Source organism: Plectrocnemia conspersa, unplaced genomic scaffold (genome assembly GCF_051122295.1).
Source record: "Plectrocnemia conspersa isolate PC_06_02 unplaced genomic scaffold, ASM5112229v1 ptg000011l, whole genome shotgun sequence".
Taxonomy (NCBI): Eukaryota; Metazoa; Arthropoda; class Insecta; order Trichoptera; family Polycentropodidae; genus Plectrocnemia; species Plectrocnemia conspersa.
Window position 1 is genome coordinate 27492929 of NW_028277175.1, and position 26405 is coordinate 27519333.

A 26405-nucleotide genomic window follows, 5' to 3' on the forward strand; every position below is an offset into this window, starting at 1 on the left:
TTTAATAAAACTGCGCCTGAAGATAGATTAGGTTAGGTTATAAATAAGATAACCTTGTCTAAAGCTAGGTTATACAAAATAATATATAAGCACAAAGATATTTTTTATTGACTAAGCATAGTAATATCATTTAACTAGTATTTAAATTTGTTATAAGATATCTATTGTACTGGATTTATCTAGGGACGTCATTTCAGATTTTTCCAGGAGGGGGAAAAAGCTATCCAAACAGTGATCGTTTTTTTTTTAATATTTTGAATTCATTAAGATTCAAATTATTGAATTTTTCTGTCCATATTCAAGGGGTGCGGCTTGGGGAAATGTCCCCATCTGCCCCCTCTCCTAATGACGTCACATCTACATATGTCAAAAGCAAAAAAATCGTGCCGTCGCAATGGAAACGCTCGGTTATCTGTATTAAGACTTTTTATAACAATACTACAACTTACTATGAATCGAATGAAACACATCTAAACCAAATTTTGACTAATAGGAGAGCGCAAAAACAATTATCTCTTCTCAGAAGTCAAAAATCCACGTCATAAGCAATAAAATCGTGCCGTCGCAGTGAAACGTTCGTTGTCAAGCGTTCCCACTGCGAAATGTAATTATATATCGTATACCTAAAGCTGGATTTTCACCGGGGCTTACGACTTAATAGCATATTATTCAGAATTTATTGCCTGTAAATTTAGCTAAGATTTAATCTTCTCATTTATTGAATGCAAGTGTGGTATTATTATTATATTATTTTACAAAACATATAATATAGTTAGTCGCATATTTACAACAATATAATAAAATGGAAATGTTAAATAAGTTGAGTTTAAAATAAAAAAAAACAGGAGTTAAATTATTAAGCCCCTGTTGTAAATGGCTGTAATTTTTAAGTCAACTGTAAAGTTGAAAGTTAAATGTTGAGATTAACAACGATGAGGTGATGATCAATTAAGTGTTATACTGCATTACGTGCCAATGAAACCGCTAAAGAAACCGAACAGCGACGTCTGATTACGTGCTACTAAAACACAAAATTAGTAAAACCAACATTTTAGAACACACAAGAATTATACAATAGTTACGCAGTCTTTCTAATGGTACCAGTTATTCAATTACTATAACATAAAACCTGTTTTAATCACGTCTAGAAAAAATACTTTTCATCGAATAAGCACTATTGAAATTATCGTTAGTAGTTACCAGTTAATCGCTCAACGTAAAGCAACTTTAATAGTTGAGCTTTCACAAAGTTGAATGGATTAGTGGTGAAGCTAAGCGCAACGGTGTTTGTTTCTAAATTAGCCAATAATTCCATTCGTCTATTCTTTCTCAAAATACACTTATTTACTACATCACAACTGTTTCCAAATTTTTCAGAAATTTATCACTCATCACAAGACAAAAAAATATGTAAAATATCATTTAAACATAAAAATTAAATATTGAAAACTAATGTCATGTCTGAGAAACAAGTTTTTATTTGTTTTAATAATAATATTTAAAAAAAATGTTGTATATTAGTTTTACAATATACATTAAAGCGACGTTTTATATTACCGTAATAATAGCACACTGAAACTTTATACACAGCTTTCTAATATCAAACAAGAGCGTTCTAGGAATGCTACTAGAACTCAATTATTTGGGAGGACTCGCATATCGCTCCCTTTCTCCTCATTCTCTTGCCAACGTTCAGACCTCCGAATTGGGGTCATCATCTGGGTCGATTTTAGTATTGATTCGATATTGCAACATCGAAATCTAAAACTATGAAATACGAAAATCTTAAAAGATAAGATTGAGATTTTGCTCCAGATTATGATTCCAACATCAAAGGTCACCGCAACGCCACATATCAAAGAGGTCATAGATATTTTTGGTGTTTTTACATAGAACCAAACTTATTGCTGTTTGTAACATTATATAAAAATATCATATATATATTTATACATCATATTTTGTTATTTAAAAATCGGTTCACAATAGACCTTTAATTTCGTTGAATAATTAGAAAACACAGTCAAAATGTTGTTTTAATATGATACAAGAATATGTCTTTGAATTATCCTTGAAAATAAAATCTTTGCAGAATAAAAGCTAATTTAAGACTTGTTAGTCAATTCTCAGTAATTTTAAACATTATATGTTACATAATTAAATTTGTAGTTCAACCATATGTACAAGTATCATATTACAATATAGTTATAATACACTCCTGTGGGTACAAAACAACAACTTCTTTTAATAAGAAGAGATTTTTACATCTTTATCTGACTTTTAGAGATTCAAGTTGTTTTTTCAAAATATATAAACATAAAATTATATACACTTAAACTTAATAAAATCATTGAAAATAGATAAAAAATAATAAAAATTAGGTCATAATTATCTATAATTGATATCAATTTTTATTTAGAAAATAAAAAAAAAACAGAGAACCCAAATTAACAGAATGAGCAAAATACTAGTAAAAGCAACTGCAATATCTAATAAAAAATACTTTAAATAGGACAGTATCAATATGAAAAAAAAATTGATTTTTATATTAAATAAAAATTGCTATTTTTTATCACATGTTGTTTATATGTTATAGTTTAATAACAGTGAAAATATATTTTTAATAGCACTTTAGTAAAATCAAATCGGAATACATTTTCAATAGTAAAAATATAATTTTACTGACAAGTGATAGTAAAATTATATGCTGCTCTAAACTGTCATTTGACAGCCGAAAAACACTATTTTTATAAAAAAAATAAACTAGACCCCCAACAATTTATTAAATTTCGTTTAAAAAATAGGCGAACCTGTTAAGACTAAAAGATTTAACTTTAATATAATCAAACCCTAATTAGCCTAATATAAGCTCTAAAACTATAGTTTTTAAATTTTTATTAAATTAAGTTAAGATTGATACATTTTCACTGGACTTATTAGTGAATATATATATGCTAGTAAAAATATAATTTCAATGTAAAATACACATTCACTGTAGCATATATGCAATATGTATGTATATAAAATAAATATAATACATATAACGCAGGGTTTACGGTGAAATATAACATAGCAAAAGCTAAGTCTAGCGTAAAGTACAGAGCTTTTTCGAACGATTAGACAAACCAGTCGACCATGTGGTAGATCAAATTGATTTTCTTTTGTTGTATATATATATATATAATATATTGTATATTTTTAAACATGTACGTAAACATTCATAAATGTAAATAAATGGAGAAGAATAAAAGAAAATTATATTTTATTTCGTAAGGAAAAGCTTTGAATTGTTACTTGAAATGGAAAAGATATTTAACCAAGAGATCTTTGTAGCTCGACATAAATATATTCAATAATCTACATTTCACCATAAATATTTACATGTAAAATGACATATGAAATATTATTTATTTACAAGAACTCTGGTGTAAAAAAATAGATTTTTGTTATCTGACATGTCCGTCATTTCATCCGTCATATTAAATCCATATTTCTCTATGGAAAAAAAATATATCTTCTTGCTAAAAATGTGTTTTGATATTTCGAATTTGCACGGAATATTTATTTTTATAATTATTTGTCACATACGAATTTTATTTTAAAATACAAAAATACACTGTTGAGTTGACCGCGTAGCGAATTTTTCTTAATACTTTGTTATTATATTTTAAATATTCTCTAATTTTGTTTTTATTTAATATTCATTTATTTGTTATTTTCATGTAAAATAAAACATTTCTTACCTGCAACACCCGTAGCCTCAATATAATTGCGAAGGGGTAAGCGTCCAGCAGAGGTCTCTCAATATCATCACTCGCCGGTCTCAGTGGAGATAAATCCGAAGTCAAGTGTACGTTCGACTCTTTTCTATGACTCAAACTCGCCTAAAACATACAAATAAAAAACAATTCAATACAGTAGTGGGTAAATGCGGTACCATTGCGTACCAGACGCGCGACCCCAACCCTTAACGTTTTACATTCAGTCCACATTTGTGTCCACAGGTGTGCGCCACGTTTCGAACATATTAAAAATGGCCAGCGAATCGGAAGACGAAGATCCGATAATCGATTATCTGGATGATCCGCATGAGAAAACCCTCGTCGAACGTGAGTATCAACCCTTAGATTATGTATTTTATTATCAAGTGACAGTGAAGCAGTATTTAAAGTTTGTTAATTCTCATAAGTAAGAAAGACATAGAAATATACCGCGTAAGATTTGGAGTGATCAAATTAAGCAGATGATATTCTCGGAATTCTAAGGGTCGTTTCGGTCGATTAGGCGTAGCTCCGTTTGATGCGATTTTGAATATTCTAGTGGAAGCTTTGTAGGGATTGATAAGGTACTCTTCAGCATCATATTATTTCGCGTGTGTTTCGGTAGATTTAAGAGCAGTACATTTTCAGCACAAGTCGTCCTTTCATGAAATTTTAATTCGGGGTCTCTGTATCTGTTCGGCAGAATATTTCACACTGATCGATATTTTTTTGGCAAACTCAAGGTTAATGATTAAATTAAAGGGATCATTGATTAGAATCCACGTCAAAAGCAATGACGTCGCCGTCGCGGTGAAAACGCTCGGTTATCTAGCGTTGATATAAATTTCACTAGCGCTTGTCAGTTAAATTCTATTTTCGTTAGTTGAAATATATATCTAGTAGTAAAAATATGTTTGGACTACACTAGTGAAAATATTACTTCACTGAAAAATACAATCATTTATACATCTCATGCAAATAAATAATAATAAGTATGTAAATGCATATATTATATTTACTAGCACCCGCCAGATAAATTGTATTTTTAATGGTAAAAATATATATCTACTAGTGAAAATCTATTGCGATATGATTTCACTGAATATCGTGTTTTTAGATTTTTTTTGAATTTCTGATTTAGAATCAAAAACTTCATTTAAGATTATTTTACCTTTTTTAAAAATTTCGATTTTATTAAGATTTATAGTATTTAATTAAATGACATGCATTTTTCTGAGAAAATTCTAGGGAGGGGCAAAATGTCCCCACCTGCCCCCCACCCAAATGACGTATCTCTATACAGAACCTACTAATATTATTCTACAAAAAAATTCTGATTAAAAAAGATAAAACTTTTCTTAAATATCTGAAGCTTTAATAGTTATTTTTAGAGGAAAAAAACTGCTTTTTAAGAGGAGAACAAACTGAAAAGTTATTTTAAAACAATTTTACAACTGCAACTTTTGACACGATGCTACATCAGTCGATTCATCGAGTTGAATTTAAAATAACCATAATTCTGGAGATTCAATCACTTACCCAACCTGTTCCTTGATGTCAATTGCCATTAGGGATTGCAGTACCGATAGTACCGATAACGGTAATATTGGTATTGAACAAAAATTGCCATTAGGTACTACCTGTATTACAAAATGAAATACCGGTAGTATCGAAAATATTTTTTTTTTAAATCCGTACATATAATTGCTTGAAAACGAGATCTATATGGCATATAATTAAGAAAACGATGATACCAATATTGCTTGAAAGCAAAATCAGAGAATAAAATGATGCTAATTGTAGGGAATTAACAATTGTAGTTTTATCGGTTCACCCTGCATGTCGCTCGAGAGAAACACTAATGAAACTCCATAAAATATGAGATAGGTCCCGCTCATCCGGCCGTCAAAAGCTGGGTGCCCGCCCACAGGGTTGGATTGTAGGGCCCAAATACTATGCACGCAACGGATGCTAAAGTAGATATTGTACTCACCCTACGTGTGCAAAAAATCCCACCAGTGATATTTCAGCGCAAATTTAAAAATAACAATTAAATATATTTGATATTTTTGTACGATATGCGCAACGTGGCAACACAAAATAATTCATTTGCTTTATCTTACGCAAGTTTAACGGTACTTAAGAGTTCCCAGTAATTATGTTATGTAACAAAAAATGACCGCACCACAGCGATCTGCCGGTCCGTTTTTTATGATAGGGATGGCTGCCGAAGTGAAAACAAAACCATGTATTGCATACACAATTTTTTTCTACTGTATATAAATTTTTATCTCTCTAATTCATGTTTTTTTTAAAAAAAAAACTTATGCAATGTTATTTTATTACCAACTTTACTATATATACGATATGATTAAAATGTATTGACAGGTTTTTTTTTACATCAAACCTGATTTATCTTTTATTTTTTTAGTATATAAATATAATAGTATTTTTTTTGTTGTAACCACTAAATAATATTGCTTTTGTACACAAAAAACGTCTTAAATTTTTAAAATACATATAGTATTATTAATTTAATAAAATCAGAAATAAATAAAAAAATAGAAACTATTAAAAAAGTCCACAGCTGCAGAAAATTAACTCAGAAAAATGAGTAATTTTTAAAATTTTGTCAAATGAAAAGTGTATTTTTAAAATATTTTTTATATGATTTTTTTGTTGACTTTATCTAGTCCATGCCTACAATTGACTGTAATTACCTGCGTTGTAGAAAGTAAAATTTTTATATATTCCACTACAAATATAAACGAATATTTTTGGTATTCGTAAATTCGTAACTTAATGTGAGTTATTAATTTATGGTACTATTTAAGAATATATATTTATAATCTAAAGTCAATAACTGAAAACAATCAATATTATTTCGTATTGAAAATTAATGATTAAAAATAAATGTTATTTTATCTTTGAGATAAAAAAGTGCTTTAATATATAGAATATATCATAATATATATACATATATTTAATGAGCTTAATTTTGCCTTTGCTATTTTCAAGTTAAATTTAATAACGAGTCCTTTGACATTTATTTAAAAATATAAAAAAACGAGTATTATTACTTCCTTTCTCATGTCTTATTTTTTATATTTTTCAGTCCAGTCAAAAGGTGATCCTGAGGCACCAAAGCGTAAGAAGAAATTCATACCAAACTTTGACCACCCTGGCGTTAAAAGAATTGCAGTTGATGTTGCATCACAAAAGAGCTTGGGAGTTGAAATTGGAGTTGATGTCACTGGTGAGCATCCTTGGAAGTTCATTAAAAAAGAATTGATATTCGACAACATTGAAGTGTTATTGGAAGAATCTCCTTATGCACCGTACAAAATGGAGATCGAGCTATACGAAAACGAAGATATGCTAATGGGATACATTTTGGATGAAACGCAAAGCTTAGACGAATACTATTTTTGTATAACAGAAGATGCTAAAAGACACTGCGAAGCTCAATGGAACAGGGTCTTGAAAAAACAGCTCAAAAGACTGTCTCAATCTGTATTTAAAATAGGCAAAGAATGGGAATCTTTGGGTAGCGAGAAAGAAGTAGATGATTTTCTACTCAAGACAAGTAGGCCGTTAATTAAATTAGAGATCAGGATGAAGTATCCGAGAGAATCTGCTCCTAAAAGATTCCAAATACGGCATACCGATGATGTGAGAGATGGTTATCTGGAATTGGTATCAGATTCTCAACAAGAAAATATAAGCAGAAGAAGGATAGATGCTGCTGTTCAAGCAATACCTGAAACGTGCGATTCTGAAGCTCAGACTGAATTGAAATTCCCTCAAAATGTATGGACTCAATGCAGCGCTGAAGATTGCGATGGACAAGAAAAAAATGACGATGCAGTTAAAAAAGAAAGTGAGATAATCAACGATAAACTAAAAATTATCTTGCCAAGTGTATTAAACATGGTGGAGTTCAATTCTGTCTTGGATATATACAATATAGATTATCCTGATCTTATAACCGATGATGGGAAAAGTACTGAGATTCAAGATATATATTTTGAAGAAACAGTATTTTTTACTAATATCACTGCTAAAGATAAATACGTTTCTTCTGTGACCTGGCATCCGGGATCTGCTGGAATAATGGCAGTGGCTTATTCTGATTCTACTTTAAATGTTACAGAGCCAAAAGAACTGATGGATAAGATACATCGCGATGTTTATGGGAATAATCCTGTATTGATTTGGGATTTGTGTGATAGTCTAAATCCAAAGTTGTATTTAGATAGCAAGAGAGAAGTAAGGACGGTTTCTTTCTGTCCTAAAGAAAGTAATATATTAGTGGGCGGATGTAGCAATGGGCAAGTGATCATTTGGGATCTGAATGAAAAGTTAATTAGTGGAAATGGATCGGAAGTTTTGACTGAAAATCAAGAGAAGTTCAGAAAGATGGTCGATTTGGAACTCAATTGGATGAATTTGAACGAACAGTTCTTGGTAAAACCAGACGTGGTTTCAGATTTGAATGCGAGTCATACAGATGCTGTTACAGATATCACTTGGGTTTCTTTTCCTTGCGACGTAGCAGATTGCAAGAAGATGAACTGCAAATGTTCGTTGCAGTTCTTGACTGTATCTTTAGATGGTAATATTTTGATTTGGAGCTTGGACGTGAAAGGGGAAGCTGAGCCGTATAATTTAATTAAATCTGCAAGAGTCAGAGTGACTCTATCAGAGTTGAACTTACGCGTTTCTAAATATCACGCATTTGATAGAGTGTTAAAACCGCATTATAAAATAATGGTTGGAGAGCAAGGAGCATTACATAAAATTGCCTTGACAACGGTGTCTTTTAGACGCGCGAATCAAGAAAAGGAAAATGGTGAATCTGTTTGGTTGGGTTCTCTATATGGAGAGCTTTGCAAGATCGATTGGATGGATGAAGAGAAGACTTTGAATCAAGATAGTGAATACAGTACATTTTCGCTTAATATATCTTTGCACGATGGACCTGTTGCTTGTTGTACTCGAAATCCATTTTGCGACGATTTGATAGCCACAGTGGGGGGTAAAATTTTCGCAGTTTGGAGCGAGTGCCTAAAAGGTAAACCCTTGTTCTGGAAGAAAATGGAATATAATATGACGAACGCGGCTTGGTCTCCACACGTACCTAGTCAAATTTTTATAACGACCCAAGGAGGAGATATAGATGTTTGGGATTTTCTGCAAAGGAGCGATTCTCCGACTAAATCGCAGAAAATATGCGGAGAAGCACTCACGGGAGTATATTTACAAAAAATGTCAAATTCAGACAAAGCGATGGCTGTCGCTGATAGTAAAGGATCTTTGAGGATATTTAATCTATCAGATTCGCTGATTCGAAGTAATGGTAAGGGATTAGAAGAAACAAAGGATTTTTTTAAAAGGGAATTAGAGGCAAAGCTGTTGTTTGATGATTGGGAGAAGAAATGGTTTCAGAAGCACGCTGAGCGGATTCAGAATAGGAAAAAAGCTGAAGAAGTGTTGCAGAAAGAAAAAGATAAAAAAGCTAAACTTAAAGCTAGAAAGGAAAGGGAGAGAAAAGAGTTGGAAGCCGAAAAGCATCTTAAAGAAGATGCTGTTAAAACGATTGATAGAGCAGAGGAATTGAAGAATATTGAATGGCAATACGCAGTGAAGTCGATCCAAGAAATTAAAAAAATGGATAAAAATAGTCTGATGAAGTTGGAGAAGCCGCTCAGAGAGATGGAGGCTTTAAAAAAAAATGTTGCTGCAAAACAAATAGCAATTTTAAAGCGACAATCTGCGATATTTGATGAGACAGTATCTATATACTTTCCTGAAGTCAAGATGAAGGATGATGGTGTTAAGATTAAAATAAAAGAAGATGCTAGTGTTAAATTAAATCAAGCGATTAATGAGTATCGCGATATATCGGAAAATGCTAGATTATTCATTGAAAAGAATACTTATGAAATAGAGTTCGATTGGGAGAAAGTTTTGCTTAAGGCAAAGGATAGAAGGAAGAGTTTGAGGGTACAAGAAGTTACACCACCTTCTAGAGAAATTACACTTGTTCCAGAAAAGTTCGAGAGTCAAACGAGTTTACTCGATTCCGTTAAATCTGCTCCTCCAATAGTTAAAAAGCTTACTATAACTGAGCCCCACGAGACTGAAAAATCAGCTCAAGCTGCAGCTTCCGCTCGTAAGCCTATAAGCTCCGAAGGCGAAAAAGATGATCAGAAAACTATTTAAAATTTAATTTAATAGACACGTTCTTTAGGGATTTCAAAAGCTCTCTCCTAGATTAATTATTCTGAAAGAGGTTTACCGTTAATGTTTACTTATTGTACGTAACTGTGTGTGTCCTAATAAATGTATCTTTTAATACTAAAGCGTTTTCATTTATAAGGTAGATGTAATTAGATTATTTGCTTTAAATGTAAATTATCTTTGAAATTGTGTGTCTTATCGTGCTTGAGACTATGAATAATGAATTACTCAGTTAAGGATTTGTTTTACTGGTTATTGTACTGATGTTATTAAGAGCGCTATTTAATAATTTTGTGTTGAGAAGTACATACCATTAATATAAATTAACATCTTACTAGTGTTTGTAATTTAATATAACTAGCTGTCGGTAGCTCACTGTCATGAGGTACCGAAGCTAGCGAGTGTGTGAATACCGGACCCTCAACTTTTTGGGTTTTAAATATTATTTTTATTATTATAATTAATGTTTGAAATTAGACATTGAAACCATTGTGTAGCTATGCGATTAACAATATAAATTAGAGATATGTCATTTAATTTATTTTAAAATATACTTTATTTCCAGATGAAAACATTTTATATTATTCAAAGACGTAACACTAAGATATTTACTAATAAAATAAAATATTTAAATCATTTACGAATATATTTAAAACTTATATAGATATAACGTATGTTTTTTTAAGTGTATATATCTACGGTAAAATTTTAATCAAATCGTTTAGCTATATAATGCTAATAAATGAGTTTGAGATTCATTGAGACGTCCTTAAAGTATTTGAATAAATAAAAAGCAATTTGATACCGATACGTGCGCCCTCTCGGGAAACAGCGAGAGCGGAAAAGCCTTTACAGTATTTATTCTGATTGAAAGTCAAAGGAGTGGGTAATGCCCTTAGGGGTTGTAATGAACAATATTAGATATAACATAGTAGTTCAACTTTGAGACGTATTCTCGGTTTGATTGAAGGATGTGTGAAACGTGAAAGTCAGAATTTAATTTCCACGCAACTTCTAATGAGGGTCGTGAATTTTTAACAAGCTCGTTACGAAGCGACTTTATTGTGTAACGAAATTGAGGTACATTGTTCTGCTTTTATCCGAAGAAGTGCGTATTCGTACATTTTGGGTAGTAAAAATCTCACAATTAAGAGTGAAATTTCTAAAGAAGTGTAATTTTGCACCGCACTCATGTCATGTGAAATTATTAAAGGAATTTATTATGTGAATGTGTGAGATATGGAAATGGGACAAACCAAATGATGCGGGTAAGTGAAAGCATTACTCTCGTATAACTTATTATAGACTAAAGCACGAATGTGAATAAATTATTATTTTAATAATGCGATTTCATAATTAGACCTTTGAGTTCTTAATTATATTAGATTCAGAAATATTTAATAGCTTTCATTATTTTTTTTTAAAACGAAATATTTTTTGGGCCATTAGTTTTTGCACTTTTTAAATCTATGTATATACAATTATCGGATTTTGTGTACTCTCAGAGGAGAGATTTAGCACTGATTCTTATTGTTTTGATAAAGTAAGGTCCAACGAATTCAGTACACCTGCATGGAAACACTAATAAATACCGTTAATGTTCTTCCACTTGGATATGTATGATTGTTTGTTAATTTGTTTGATCATTGTTTCATCATAAGACAAGTTTTTTTAATTTTTAAAAAAGCTCATGTAATATATTTATGTATATATATAAATATAAATAAATAAAACATTTCCAATAAAATTAAAAATTAATTTTGAAAAAACTCTCTCCACAAAAAATGATTTAATAAAAATATTTTCGTTTCTTATCTTTCATCTCAAATATAGATTTTTCTCGGAAAATTATATTTAATTCTTCAAAGTTTACTTTGTCAATTCATTATATTCCGAGACGCGATCCATTATGTAAATTTAACAAACGTATGCCTAAAATTCGGCATATGCTAATAATACATTTTCCAGTCTGTCGCTTTCGTGCTTACGCTAAAAAAATCTTATTTTTATCGTATTTTATATCTAAATACATATTTCAGAAATAATTATTTTGATATTTAATACACATTAGTAAAAAAAATACTTTGATCCAAATATATTTAAATTGGCAACTTTGTATAAAATATCGTTATAGCCTATTTGCAAAGATCTAAGTTATAATACAATTTAAAATTCATGCTATTTTAATCGACGTCTAAAAATATATAATACAATATATAAGTGCTTTATATACAGTAAAATTACAATTAATGTAAATTTATATCTATTATTATATCTATATTATATCTATATTATATAAATTTATTACTTCTCAAAACATAATATGTGAACAACAATCGGGATTCAGAGAAAAGCATTCGACTCAAACTGCATTACAAGTAGTGATAAATGATTGGCTGTTGGCTAAGGATACAAACAAAATCATTGGAGCAGTTTTCTTGGATTTCAAGAGAGCCTTCGAAACAATAGACAGAAAAATAATGTTAAAGAAATTGGAGAGTATAGGTATAAGTGATATAGTTTTAAGATGGTTTAATAATTACTTATATATATATTAATGTATATTCTGAAGAGAAATTAGTGTCTTATGGAGTGCCACAAGGGTCTAAATTGGGACCATTGTTATTTGTTTTGTATATTAATGATATAGTTAATAACGTGAAAAAATGTAAAATTCATCTATTTGCGGATGACACATTAATGTATTGCATAGGTGATAACATTAAAGAAATTGTAAATAATTTAAATAATGAATTAAGTATATTAGAAATATGGTTAAAGAATAATGTACTTAAATTAAATGAGAATAAAATTAAATGTATGTTTATTAATTATAAAAATGTGTTAGATAATAGTACCAAAATAGTAATAAATAACTCTAGTATAGAAATATTGGATAATATAAAATATTTAGGAGTAATTGTTGATACAAAATTAAATTTTAAAGAACATTGTAATTACATATTAAAAAAAATTAGTAGAAAAATAGGTTTATTATCTAGATTAAGAAATATATTAAGTATAAATACAAAAAAAATAATTTACAATAGTATAATATTGCCCCATTTTAATTATTGTGCAACACTATTAAATATGTAAAATAAATTAGATAAACAAATGTTGCAAAAATTACAAAATAGGGCAATGAGAGTAATCTTAAATAAAAATAGATTAACTAATTGTAAAAGTATGATTGATAGATTAGAATGGTTGAATGTTCAAGAAATATTGAGTATGAATGTTTTAGTATTTATATATAAGTTAGAAAATAATATATTACCAGAATATTTTAATAAGTATTTAATAAGAAATAAAGATGTACATAAATATAATACTAGAAATAGAGAAAATTTAAAGATAATTAAGTATAAGAAAACGAGTACGGCTAGGGGAATTATGTACGGAGGTTTTGATTTATATAATAGTCTTCCAAGAGAAATCCGAAACAGCAAAAATATAACGGGTTTCATAAATGGAATAAAAAAACACCTTCGTACATATATAAATAAATTATAATATTAAGACTTTATTATTGTATATTTTTATTTTTTCTTTCTGTTATGTATTTTTTATATATTTTTATATATGTTTACTAAATTTGTTAGATGTAAAGATTAGCTATTAAGCTAAATAAATTAATAAAATAAATAATAAATAAATAATAATAAATAAATAAATAATCTATATAATAAAATGTAAGAAGCTGTTACAAATATATGTTTTAAGGATTTTAATTTAGATGCAGTAAAAAAATAAAAAGACAATTCAACATGACTTGTTACATATTAACTAATACAATACTAAGAATGGAACGCGATATTAAATTTCCAGATTTTAATTATTGTAAATTGTGTATCAAGATTTTTGCCATAAATTCAAGATTAAATTTCACGCTGATTTTTGAAATCAGTTGCCGTTTATAAAGTTTGCAATAATAAATACAATGAGAAATAATAAATGTTCTTCTTATAGAAGAGTTTATTTGTGTGCTATAAAATGAGCTTTAAATTAAGCCTTTGATATCTGACGATCTTTAATCTGAAAATGTCAAATATCTGATTAAATTTCGACAACACAGAGAGGGTCCAAAAAAGAGTTGTAATTTGAATCTAGACAGAAACCACAAGCCAAGGCCGGACTTTGAGCGGAGACGGCAATAAATCGGAGAAATACTTTCATTCATCTTCTAGAATGGGGTGACCATTTATTTTTAAGAAAATCGTATTGTACTGTTTAATACATTTAATTTATCAATTGCTACAAAGCGGTTAACGTATGTATTTAACTATTTATTTTATTGGAGACTGGCTGAATTCCTCTTGTCTTTAAATTCATTAGATTTACTACACTACAAAAATAGATAATAATATTTTTCGATTAAATTAATCAAAAACATTATTTTGTAAATATATTTATAGGCTAAGGTGACAGTAAGAAATCATTTTAAGAGACTCTTATTCACATTTTTATATGGCGATAATTAAAGTTCTGTATCACTATTATATTCTATATTTTTAATTGTTAATCTAAAATTGTATCTACAAATGGGTAATTTATATTCTAAAGTTCGCTTAAAATAGACAAAATATCATATAACCCATAACAAATGGTCACCATATTATGAAACGGCGTCAAAGCGGCAATTTCAGGACCCGAACTTAATACATGGGGGTGGTCTCTTTGGGATTTTCTTTGAGCCGTCGTTGGCGTAAATTTAATGTTAGGGTTGGTGGACATAAAGCGCGATTTGTTTAATGAGTTTAGGGGTATAAAACGGAACGGATTGCGTTTGTTATCATTAATATTACATCTGAAGCCCTTTGTTATCGCTGCAAGAGTCGCGATAATGTTTACTGTAGTGCGATAATTAATTCGAGGAAACCGGAAACTGGAACAACGGCGAAGAGCGGATGAATTATACATTAAGATAAATTAAAAATATTCTATTAAACAATAAACATGAATTTAATTGCCAAAATATTTGTGTTACCTAAGTGAAAAAATATGTCATAGAAATGGAAACTGTCACTCTTTAAATCGACGTCGTAAATTTTGTATAACGCGTCGACGTATTATAACAAGAAAAAACCTCTCAATTTATTTACGGATATTTTCACTAAGATGTTTTTTATTGGTTACACTGTACAACAAGATCTGTGCCATAATGACTAGATAACTTGATTTATATCAAACACAGTGATTTATTTTTTATTTATTTCCATGTAAAGTACAGTTTTTATATATTTTCGATATAGTTTTATAACATTTCCGGTAGAAGCTTTTAAAATTTTAAGAAACACGTTTCAACATAAACAAAATTATCGCTCTTATCATTTTATCAGGTATTTAATTTGCGAATTATATACCTATATATAGTATATATTCATATATATATAGAATGTACATAAATATAATTACTTTTAAGCTAAATTTGTGAATCATATTGGAAGCATTTTAAATTCAATGGGCTTTTTCCGACGAAATATTGTGATATTGAGGTATACAATTAAAATTAAATTTACCTCCTTAATTTAATTTATATTGCAAATTATCGCTTAATGAGTTTTAATTATAAATTATTAATTACTCAACTTCAATATGTATTTTGTATGTAATCACAATTTTGTATATAATTTCAATATGTATTATGAAGTAAATATAAACAAATATTAATAATAATTTAGTTTTTAAAGAGCTCTTAAAAGCTTTTTAATGTTGCTAAGGTGCAGTGTCAAAAACCCGTCAATCTTTAGAGTGCCTTAAAGAGTCGCGATCGCGTCCCTTATTCTGATCCGTTGCAGCCAGAGCGTCGGCGCTTATCCAGCTTCTTAGCGGACTTGCCAAACACAAGGATGTTTTTGGCGATAGTAGTAATGAGTTTTATCTATTTTAGATGTGCACTATAACTGTTTTTCCGATTAAATATTTAAAAAAATTAATTATTTAAAAAAAAATACATAATTAATATAAAACGGTTTTAGGTTCACAATTTGGTCTTGGATTTTGATGACTCACTAGCTCACTCAAAAAAGTTTAATATTTGTAACAATACCAATATGGATCTCTTTGACATCGAGAAGGCTTTTGACACTGTCATAGCATGGCAGTTTTTATTTAAAAAAATAAATCAAGTCCAATGAGATACGATGGTAAAAAAACATAAGATTTAATTATTTCAATACAAAAAAAAATATATTGAAAATAACACAAAAAATAGTAAGAAAGAAACAATATTTTTTTAAATGATACGAATCGAACCAGCTCATCGTATATAATATTAAATATGCAGGATTAATGAGCTAGATAGCGACAGCCATAGATGAGGCGGTCCTGACCTTAACCGCCAGCAAAAGAGGACACGATCGTGATTTTTAAAGACGTTCTGAAACCCAAAATTGAAATTTTTAAAGAATAGTTTCATCGTCAACAGCATCAATTAGTAGTTTTTCACTATTCGAATATTGAATAAAAAAATTAGTGCAAAAAAATCGATTAAATGCTTGTAAAATATTATTAAATTTAAAAAATATTTCCAAATAATAATCATTTATTACTTTTATAAAATATGCACAACATAATGTTGTGCGAATGATTGATCAATGGGGGGCGTCAAAAAGAAAATGCGTAATTTATTATTTTACACTTTTTAAAATTACCAGAATTAAGATCAGCTATGATTAAATTATTGAAACATTTTAATTACCTAATTTTATCTAATTAATTGTATATAAAATAGCTAATAATGTTTGAAACAAATTTTATATATATATATAAATATTTGCATATAAATTAAATAGCTAGAAATTCACTAATCGCGATCGGATTATTAAACTGAATGTAATTAAATCTTTGCGTATTAAAACAACAAATACAAAAGCGTAACACAAAAATTTGCGACGCACGCCTGTTTTTGAGATAAGGGTTAAAAGATAATAAACGGTGGGCTTTTGCAACATATCGTTCAACGAACGAATTCTGCGAATTTCGTTCATAGTAAACACGATTGATACATATTTTACTCACAATTGGTTTTTTAAGGCGTAAATGCATTTTTTTGAGTAGGAACGTCTCATTGTCTTGCATTTTAAAACAAAATAAAGACGCATAAAGGACCATGGATTTTGAAGCGACATTAATCACTCAGATATATTGAGAGAAAAATGAGATTTTTTTTAATTTCATTTAAGATAGTACAAACAAATATTTTACAAATTTTGCCTCATCAATCATACTTTAATTAAACATCTTACCAATATATTATCACTTGTTAAAACATCACAGGTAAGAACTTCACCAGCAACTTCTTAAAATTTCACACCACAAAACAAATTGATTAAAGAAGTTTATTAAAAATGTGTTCTCCAACATATTTTTTTATTCTTGATTAAAAACTATGTAAAACACACTTTTTGAAACAAAATACCAATTCAAAAATAGCAAACGTAAGCGTAATCTGACACTCGAACAGAAAAAAATTACAAAAGCATTGTGAAACAAAGGCGAGCCTTCAGTTTCACCACGTTGCAACGTAAATTACTCTCCTCTGAATAGGGACACAACATTGAACGGTACTTGTGCTAGGTACTGAAAATTGTTGGCTACCTCTGTATGTGAAAATGTGGAATATTGTAAGAGCGCCCCAGTCAGCATTGTAAAGCAAAATATATAGGTTCATCGACTTGTTTCATTCATATACTTATGATGATCGCAATATTGACTTAAGACCGCAATGTATATTGTCTATCTAAAGAGAAGTAGCTAAAACTAGAAATAGATGATGCATTGCATTTTTTTTAAATAATTAAAATATTACTTTTAAAATAAAATACTGTCCTTGAGCGTGAAATTAAAATATGTCGCAATTACTCATTAAAGTATTTACATCTTTCAGAACAAGCTTAATCAGCTTGCCGTCATTATACAAGTGCACGTGACGATCAGAGATTTTAATGGATTCGGGTCACTTTTAAATTAACAATTTCTGTACAAATTTAAAGGGTACTTTATAAAAACAATAGTATAAAAATTGGCATATTATAAGTATAAACACAAAAAAAAATTATAATAGTTTAAATTAATAGTTCAAGAAATATTGAAAATTAATGTTTTAGTATTTATATATAAGTTAGAAAATAATATGTTACCAGAGTATATTAATAATAAATAAAGATGAACATAAATTTAATACTAAAAAGGTCTTCCTAGATGGAATAAAAAAACGCCTTCGCGTATTAAGAAATAAATTATAATATTATGTCTTTTTTTATATATTTTCTATTTATTTTATTTTCTGTTTATGTTATATATTAAATAAATATATGTCTAATTAGCTTTAAAGCTAAATAAATAAATTGTATAAGCTCTCACATGCACTGATCGTGATCGGCTAATTTCATTAACCTAAACTTAACCCTGAACCGCTTTTACTATGTTCCACCTTCGTTTACTAAACCAAAGATGCGTTACACTCTCTTACATTACGAGGGCCACGATCATGATATTCATTAGTAAAGTAACCACACTAAATGGAAACCCTACATGCATGGCAATTTAAAGGTGCGGTAGATGAATTTTCCTTTCTCTGTTCCCTTATGTACTCCATAAATTCTAGACTCGTATTTATGTTTGTATGCACGTGTATCATTCCATATGGTGCTACTGGAGAATTTATGGGTAATGAGGCATATCGAGATATACAAGCATATGTATTATATATATGATACGTATACACAGTTGTTGACATAATTGGTATTAGAGACATGGGCGTGGACCGGAACGTCTGATTGAATTGCCACCCCTGCTGGTGACACGCAAGAAGAAATATGTAGGTGGTTAGCCATAAAAGAGCAAGTATATTTTTACTCAGAATTTACTGAAGATGCACCTTAGTTTGATCAAGGGTGCAGAATTCATAGAATTCGCGTATATATTGATATATAAAATGTACAAGTATGCGCAATACCAAGTTTTAATAATTATTATGTATGTGTAAAGCGAGTATGTTTCAATGAAGTTTATGTTATTTAAAATGCATGTGTTATATATAAGGAAAAGCGGAAAAAAATGATAATTTTTAAAGGGACGATTTTAAAATTAGTTTGTAGCTCTGTTAGTCTACTTTTGTTAATACTCAGAAGGTTTTCTTTTACCCTATAGAAAAAAATGTCAAGGCCAGAAATCGAGGAGATCCATTTGCGTTATTATATGCTATTTTTGTTCGACCAAGGAAAGAAAGCAAAAGAAGACACTTAGATCATCTGTGAAATTTATGGAGACGTATTGCATCTTCAAAAATGTCACAGGTGGCTTAGAAAATTTAAAAGTGGTGATTGAAAAATGCCCCCAAATCGGGAAGACCTACAAAATTAGACGATGACGTGTTAAAATCAGCAGTGGAAGCGGATCCCCGAAAAACCATCAAAGAATTGTCAGAGGAGTTCGGCTGCCCTTGGACGACCGTTAAAGACTATCTCAAGCGCATTGGAAAAAACACAGGCAAGGAATTTGGGTACCGCACGAACTTTCACAAACGGCCATTGAGCAGCGAATTACCATCTGTTCGTCGCTATTTTCTAGGCACGAAACGGCATCATTTCTGAGAAGGATCGTTACAAGCGATGAGAAGTGGATCCTATACAACAATCCAAAGAAAAAAATCAATAGCTTTCTAAAAATTAAGTACCCATACCTACCCCTAAACCCTCATTGACCTTAAAAAAGGTCCTTCTTTGTGTTTGGTAGGACATGATTGGCGTCATCCATTACGAGTTATTAAAACCTGGTCAAACAATTACTGCAGAGGTATACTGTAGTAAATTAGTTAAAAAGAAAGCGGAGCTGTAAAAAGTTTTGGTCAACAATCAAAGTCGAATTTTGCAGCACGACAATGCCAGACCACACGCGGCACGGATCACGCAGGAAAAAAGCAGGGAGCTTGATTTTGAAGTTTTACAGCATCCCCCATATTCCCTTGATATCGCACCCTCTAACTACCATCTTTTCAGATCTTTAGAGCATTCCCTTAAAAATAAAAAGTTTAATTCATTTGACAGTATCGATAATCACATAGAATCATTCTTTAACGAAAAACCTGCAAAGTTCTATTAGAAAGGGATTGAAAAGCTGCCTGATCGTTGGAGAAAAGTAATAGAAAACAATGGAAATTATTTTACTGATTAAAATTGTATATATATATTTTTTTTTTTTTTTTTGTATGAGAAAAAAAATTATCATTACTTTCTGCTTTTCCTATATTATTATTTGCAATCTATGTTTTTTATGGGATTATTTATATATTTCAGTTTAAGCTGAAACACAATACAGTGCAAGCTACAAGAAATATTAATTTGAGATTTGGTGAGGTTTGTCTGTTAGCCAGAATACTGTAATCATAGAGTAAAGAAATAAATAGAGGCGGCGACGCGTACTAAAAATCATGCAAATAAAAATCTAATCTAATCTAATCTCTCGGTCAGTCACCTCTCGTACTTATCTCCGCGCATTCGGCGAGCTTAATCAAATATGCCTTCCTGTTCTGTATATTCGTGTAAAAATAATGCAACATGTAATTTATCATTTCACAAGTTACACTCTGTAATTATTTTAAAAATTAGTTATCAAAAGTGACGCGTGTAAAACACGTGCCAACTAGAACTGCGCATTCCATACTTCGCATATATATTTAATATAAATGATGAAAATAATATTTCATAAGTAAATATTTTTGTCGCATATTAAGGTAAGTAATATTATACACGTTTTTTAAATTTTCTTTAGAACCAAAAATGCGGAAAATATGGCTTAAAAATATTTTACGTCATTTATGGAAGCCATCTGTTAGCACAGATTTTCTCATAAAAGGTGGGTATAAAATGTTAAAACTAAACTCAGTCCCTTTACAAAAACAAACCATTATCACCACTTTCCTCAACGTCAATTTCGAATACTGATGCTTATAATTCTCCTAGAAAAATAACTTTATTACGAAAATTAAATCATGTTGAGTTAATTTTCGTAATTTCAGAAACTTTATAGTACAAAAAAAAATAGTTTAAATCAGTAACAGACAAAGGATTTTTATTTGAGGAATACAGTTTGTCACTATTAGCAAATTTTGATTCTGATTCAAAATAGTTGTCAACTAAATTATTTTACTAAATCTTATCAATATATTTAACAAACTTTAAATTTTAACCTGCTTCGCCTAAGAACCATTGGTAATTGGTATCAGAGTTAAAACAGAGATCCAAGGGTTAGGTTTGCAGCATTTAAAGCATTAAAAATAAAATCTCAATCGATTAATAAAAAACTAGTTTGCAAATTATTTATAGATAAAATCGCGATTAGTAAACTTACCGATGCATACAATCAATTGCAAAAGAAACACTAGTTTTTATGATTGTGTGCATAAACGGTAACTGTAAATTACCTGTAACATATTTTTATTAGATGGGATATCAGTCACACAAAAGGCTAATTTATAACAATCATGTTTAAGAAAGTACACAAAAGCAAAATAGATGTGGTTTCTGTAACATTTGACAGTTGTCCTACTAACTTTTATGATTAAAAATTTGGGTTGTAGTTTACAATATAATGATCTTAAAACAATTTTTTCGCATCCATGCACTTGGAAACCAGTAGCAGTTTTTTAGATCCGTATCACATGCTTAAATTAATAAGGAATTCGTTGGAAAGCAAACAAATATGTAGGGATAGCTTGGGTAATAATATTAAATGTAATTTTGTAATATAACTGCATAAATTACAGGACGAAAAAAATTGCACTTTGCCTACAAATTATCGTGAAAACACAATCACTTTTACAACCAAAAAATGAAAGTGGAATTAGCTACTGAACTTTATTAATTAGAATTTTATAAAAAAATACTTTAATGATTTTATAGGGACTGTAACCTTCATAGGTGCAATAATTTAATCGATATTTTAAATTTAAAAAATGTAAAGCCGTTTAACTTTAAGAAACCTCTATGTAAAGTAAACCATTCAGATGTTTTTAATATGTTAAAAAATACATATTATCTCTACACCATAATGGCGAAAGAGTAGTTTCTAATAAAATAAAAACAGGATTTTTAGGAATATTAATTTGCATGGATAGCGCTAAACAGTTATATAATACTTTAGTAGAATAAGAAGGGGGTGTTAAATTATATATTAAATTATATATAGATAAAAATTTTGACATTTTGAATTTATTACCAGATTTTTAAACTTCGAGTTCTCGCGAAATTGTAGTATACAATATAATAAAGACTATATTGAATTGATAAAATTTTAAAATCATTTGTAGAAAAAATGTTATAAATCATTAGAAATTAAATGTTTGAACAAACCTCTACGAGTAATCATTATTAACTTAGGTTAAGTACTTAATATTGAAATGAATAATGTATCACGTCTCACGTCTAAAGAACTTGTTAAATTAAAAAAAAGTAGTTTATATACAATATATATAAAATTCAAGACTCACTAAAAATAAATATGATTCATTGATTAGCTGTTGTAAAATACCATTTTTATAAATAGGACATATTTGTATCACTAAAATAAAACTTTTTTTATCTTACTAAAATAATCGACCTCTTGATATAAAATAACTTAATATTTGGCCTTAGATATAGCTTGATGAAGTAAACTGATTGTATAAATTTATTGAAATATCTATTACGATAAAAAACTAATTATCTTAATGAATAAATATTTTAAAAGTAATTTATGTATCAATCTGATATAGCACAAGTATTGCCGTTTTATTCATTAAAACCCAATTTATTCTTAGAAATCTCTCTGAGAAGTCTTTATTTAACTTTCATTCGATCCTAAACGAGCATTTTTATCGTCGCCCTAGGACAATTTAAGTCTATCGATACTGTCCTAAAAGGAAAAAAGGGATGATCAAAATACCCTTTAAAAATGCTATGAAAATTCCATTCCACAGAAAAGTTAATTAAAACATTTTTTATCTTATAAAAATAAGATTATTTTTTGTAGCATATCACATTTAATGTAAATTATATAATAACATTTGGAAGGCAAACAATGTGTGCTTAACATTAAAATGTTAACATAATAATAATATGCTAAAATACTATTATATCTCATTATTTTATGTTTTTATATCGAATTTGGTGATGTGGTATAAAAATACATTTTCTTTGAATCAGCTTAACATCGCAGATAATTATCATATTTAATGAAATATTAAATTTATTTTATTTACCAAAATAAATTTCATCAACTTTTATAATTAGTGGTCGGAAGCAATTATCTGTAATATCCTTCAGTATAATCGAATTTTACCATTTAAATTTTATAAATAGCATATATTTATTAAATTTAGGTCATTTTTGTTTGAAGCTTAGTCACGAATAGTTAAATATGTTTACTTAAATTATAGTATTTTTACCACATTGAAATATTTACGATTAACGTAACAAGAAAAAAATATATTTATTATTTTAAAATTACATTTTTCTTAATAAATAAAGATATATATCAATAATATTTTATCCATCAATGCTATGGAGACCATGTTAAAAAAACACAGAAGGCAATATTTAATAAGATTTTTATATAAAAGACTTAAAAAGTTTTCTAAAATGGCGATAGTTACACACAGTAAACAAACACAGTCGGGTTTATGAAATTTAATAAACTTAAAATAGGTTAAAAGATCAAAATCAAATTTATAGACATGAGTATATAAATATCAGGCTATAAAATCATAAACTCCGGTGAAAAAAAAATCAGTTTCAACCAGTAAGTGATATACAAAAACAGGTTTTAAATGTGTGAAAAATTGAGCTTTTTGTTAAAATGGAACACCACCGCGAGAAAAACTTTTTGCATATTAAAATTAACTATGTGCTATATTTCAGAGCAAAAATTTCCATCGCAAATTCACTAAGAAATGATCAGTTTTGAAAATACTACAAAAGGCATCCATTAATCACTTCCTTAGACACTTCTTCGTAAACTTTCTCTAACTTTTTTACGGTCACTCGCACTTGAATTTTTAAAGCTTTCCAAGGTGTAAACTATCATCAACCAAAAAAAGGCCGACCCAAATTTATATAATCAAAAATCGTAAAAACCGCCGCTTCCCTCTTCGCATTTCGTCCAAAATCTTTATATAGAAGTAGCACTTCTGTCACGATAAACAATATAAGCTATGTATTAGACAAAAATAATAAGTCTGATTCCACCCTAAAACATTTGCATTGGTTAAAATATTGAGAAGTGGAAGGATTGACTCGGTTATAATTAAGCCAAAACACCGACAAACCTTATCATTTTCCTTGAACCAAATTCGCAAAAACTCACTTCAACTGTCTGATCTAGCCCAATCGAGCAGTTACACCAAATTCTCAAGAGTTCAACTTGATCGTACCAAAGTACGACTCTGTGACTACAACAACGTATTAATATCAAAGGTTTTTTTCAATGCATGAATTATCTATGCTACTTTGACATGCGATTATAATCAAGAGGTTGTGTCACAATAAGCAGAATAAATTACTGTACAAATATTAATTATTAGAAAATAATAATTCTGTATTATATGAGAGCTTTGAGAATAAAAAATATTATTCATGCTTTTAATAATATGCCATTAAAATTAATTAACTATTAGTTAGTAAATACGAAAGCTTTTCATAATACCAAACATTTTTAAAGTGCAGTAACATAATATAAAGAAATAGATAAAACATTCAATTTATGTATAATATATTATACATCAAAAAACTACGATTAATATGAAATTATAACAGCAATTTTGCACTATATTATAACTATAATAACTAATGGTAATTATCTAATTTGCTAGGATTACAATATATTAAAATTAATAAACTAATTAATATTATGTTAAAATAAACAATTTAATGTTAGAATAATAAAATAAAATAAATTTGTACTTACAACATTCAGTTCCTCCATAGTCGATTATTATTGTTTCGATGTGTCATTACTATTTCACTTCACGATTTTTAATTTATCACATATTGTCCTTTTTTCTTTGATAATCACAATGTTCACCATTTTTACGTTTGATCTGGAAAAAAATAAAATAAAAAAATCGTAAAAATGATGTAAAATTTTATAAAAAGTCACAGCTTTAATTCTAGTCACGTTTGCCAATAAGGAAACTTTATCATAATAATAATCCAACGAGGTTTCGCTCTTGAGAGGATTTCTAACACATTAAGAGCCACGTAATTTCGATAAATTAGCGATAACGTTTAGAGTTAGTGTTGTGATGGGTTAAATATTGTTAAACGAATGAATATAATATTTTATTTTTTGAAAAATAATATTATAAAATAATTAGTTTCATAATAAAAAAATATTCATTTATTCTGCTTATTTAATAATACTTTTAAATGTTAATTATAAAAACTGAAAATTTACAATAATAATCATAATAAAAATAAAAATAATAATTAGACTCCGGACCATTTAGCAATCATTGTTGTATATAATCTTATTGTATTAGGAAATGAACCTTGTAAGGAATCGTAAGAGCTCTCGAGTTCGACTTAGATCATTAACTTTTATAGTCATTTGATTGCGACTCTGATCCAGTAAAAGTACCATACACTCAAATATTGCTTGGTGATATATCATAACCCATTTTTAGCTAAGATTTATGTTAAATTTACTTATTGTTAGTTGAATATTGTCCAATATTTTTAATAAAATATTATTGATTATTTGCCACTGCATTGCATCTCCACACTTTCTTAAGACATTAAAAATCTTTATATGTGTGACACAAGCGGCTTTGACGAATTTCTGTACGTCTCTGTATACTTCTACATGTACGCAGATAGTATTTGCAAGTAAAACGTTAGTAGGATATGTGTAATACATATTTTATTTTGAGAGTCAAAACTAATTGTATTGATAAAACAGATAATAAAGCATTACAAATGTGGTAAAGTCCTGTAGTGGCGTAGTTTTAAATGTGTGTGTGTGAAATTTTTTTCGAAGTCTTCTGTAGGTCTTTTTATAATAGTTTTGCCAATTAGTAAACGGGTTTATTTTAACTAGCTTAAGCGTTATATTTTTTTAATATTTTTCGGTCTATTATCTAGTGACTTTTTTAATGAACGAATAAGAGCAATAATGTGTATTTTGAATGACAACGCCATCGAATATTTTGATCAAGCAGTTTTTTCGCTTGTAGCGTAATTTTCGTGTCTTTGTAAAAGTAACTTAAATGCTTTAAAAAATGTGTAGTGATTTAAAATTCTGTGCAATCTTATAGTAACAATTCTGTGAAAAAAACGGCGTTTTAGCGGCTTGCTCAAAAGAGCTAAAACTCTAAAACTATATTTTTACGTTACATATAATGATAGAATGTGCCATTTTTATATG

General features: G+C 28.8%; 2 protein-coding genes across 2 annotated transcripts in view; one reads left to right on the plus strand and one right to left on the minus strand.

Moving 5' to 3' along the window:
- LOC148230135 (uncharacterized) overlaps nt 1-25070 on the minus strand; it is a 48914-nt gene extending 23844 nt beyond the window's left edge. The window contains exons 1-2 of the mRNA XM_088197319.1: nt 24948-25070; nt 3741-3881 (exon numbers count right to left, since the gene is read on the minus strand). Of these exons, the coding sequence (XP_088053445.1) occupies nt 3741-3881; nt 24948-24965 (159 nt within the window). The 5' untranslated portion in view covers nt 24966-25070. The remainder of the gene's footprint in view (nt 1-3740; nt 3882-24947) is intronic.
- On the plus strand, nt 4031-9983 carry mmm (missing minor mitochondria). The gene is made up of 2 exons (XM_088196788.1): nt 4031-4106; nt 6874-9983. The coding sequence occupies exons 1-2, from the start codon at nt 4031-4033 to the stop codon at nt 9981-9983; spliced, it is 3186 nt and encodes a 1061-aa protein (XP_088052914.1).
- Nucleotides 25071-26405: the final 1335 nt, after the last annotated feature.

Excerpts from the sequence above, each read along its gene's own strand:
- mmm (XM_088196788.1), top strand. The coding sequence starts at position 4,031 with ATGGCCAGCGAATCGGAAGACGAAGATCCGATAATCGATTATCTGGAT. Across the intron at positions 4,107-6,873 it reads TGAGAAAACCCTCGTCGAAC|TCCAGTCAAAAGGTGATCCT; the intron begins GTGAGTATCAAC and ends TATATTTTTCAG.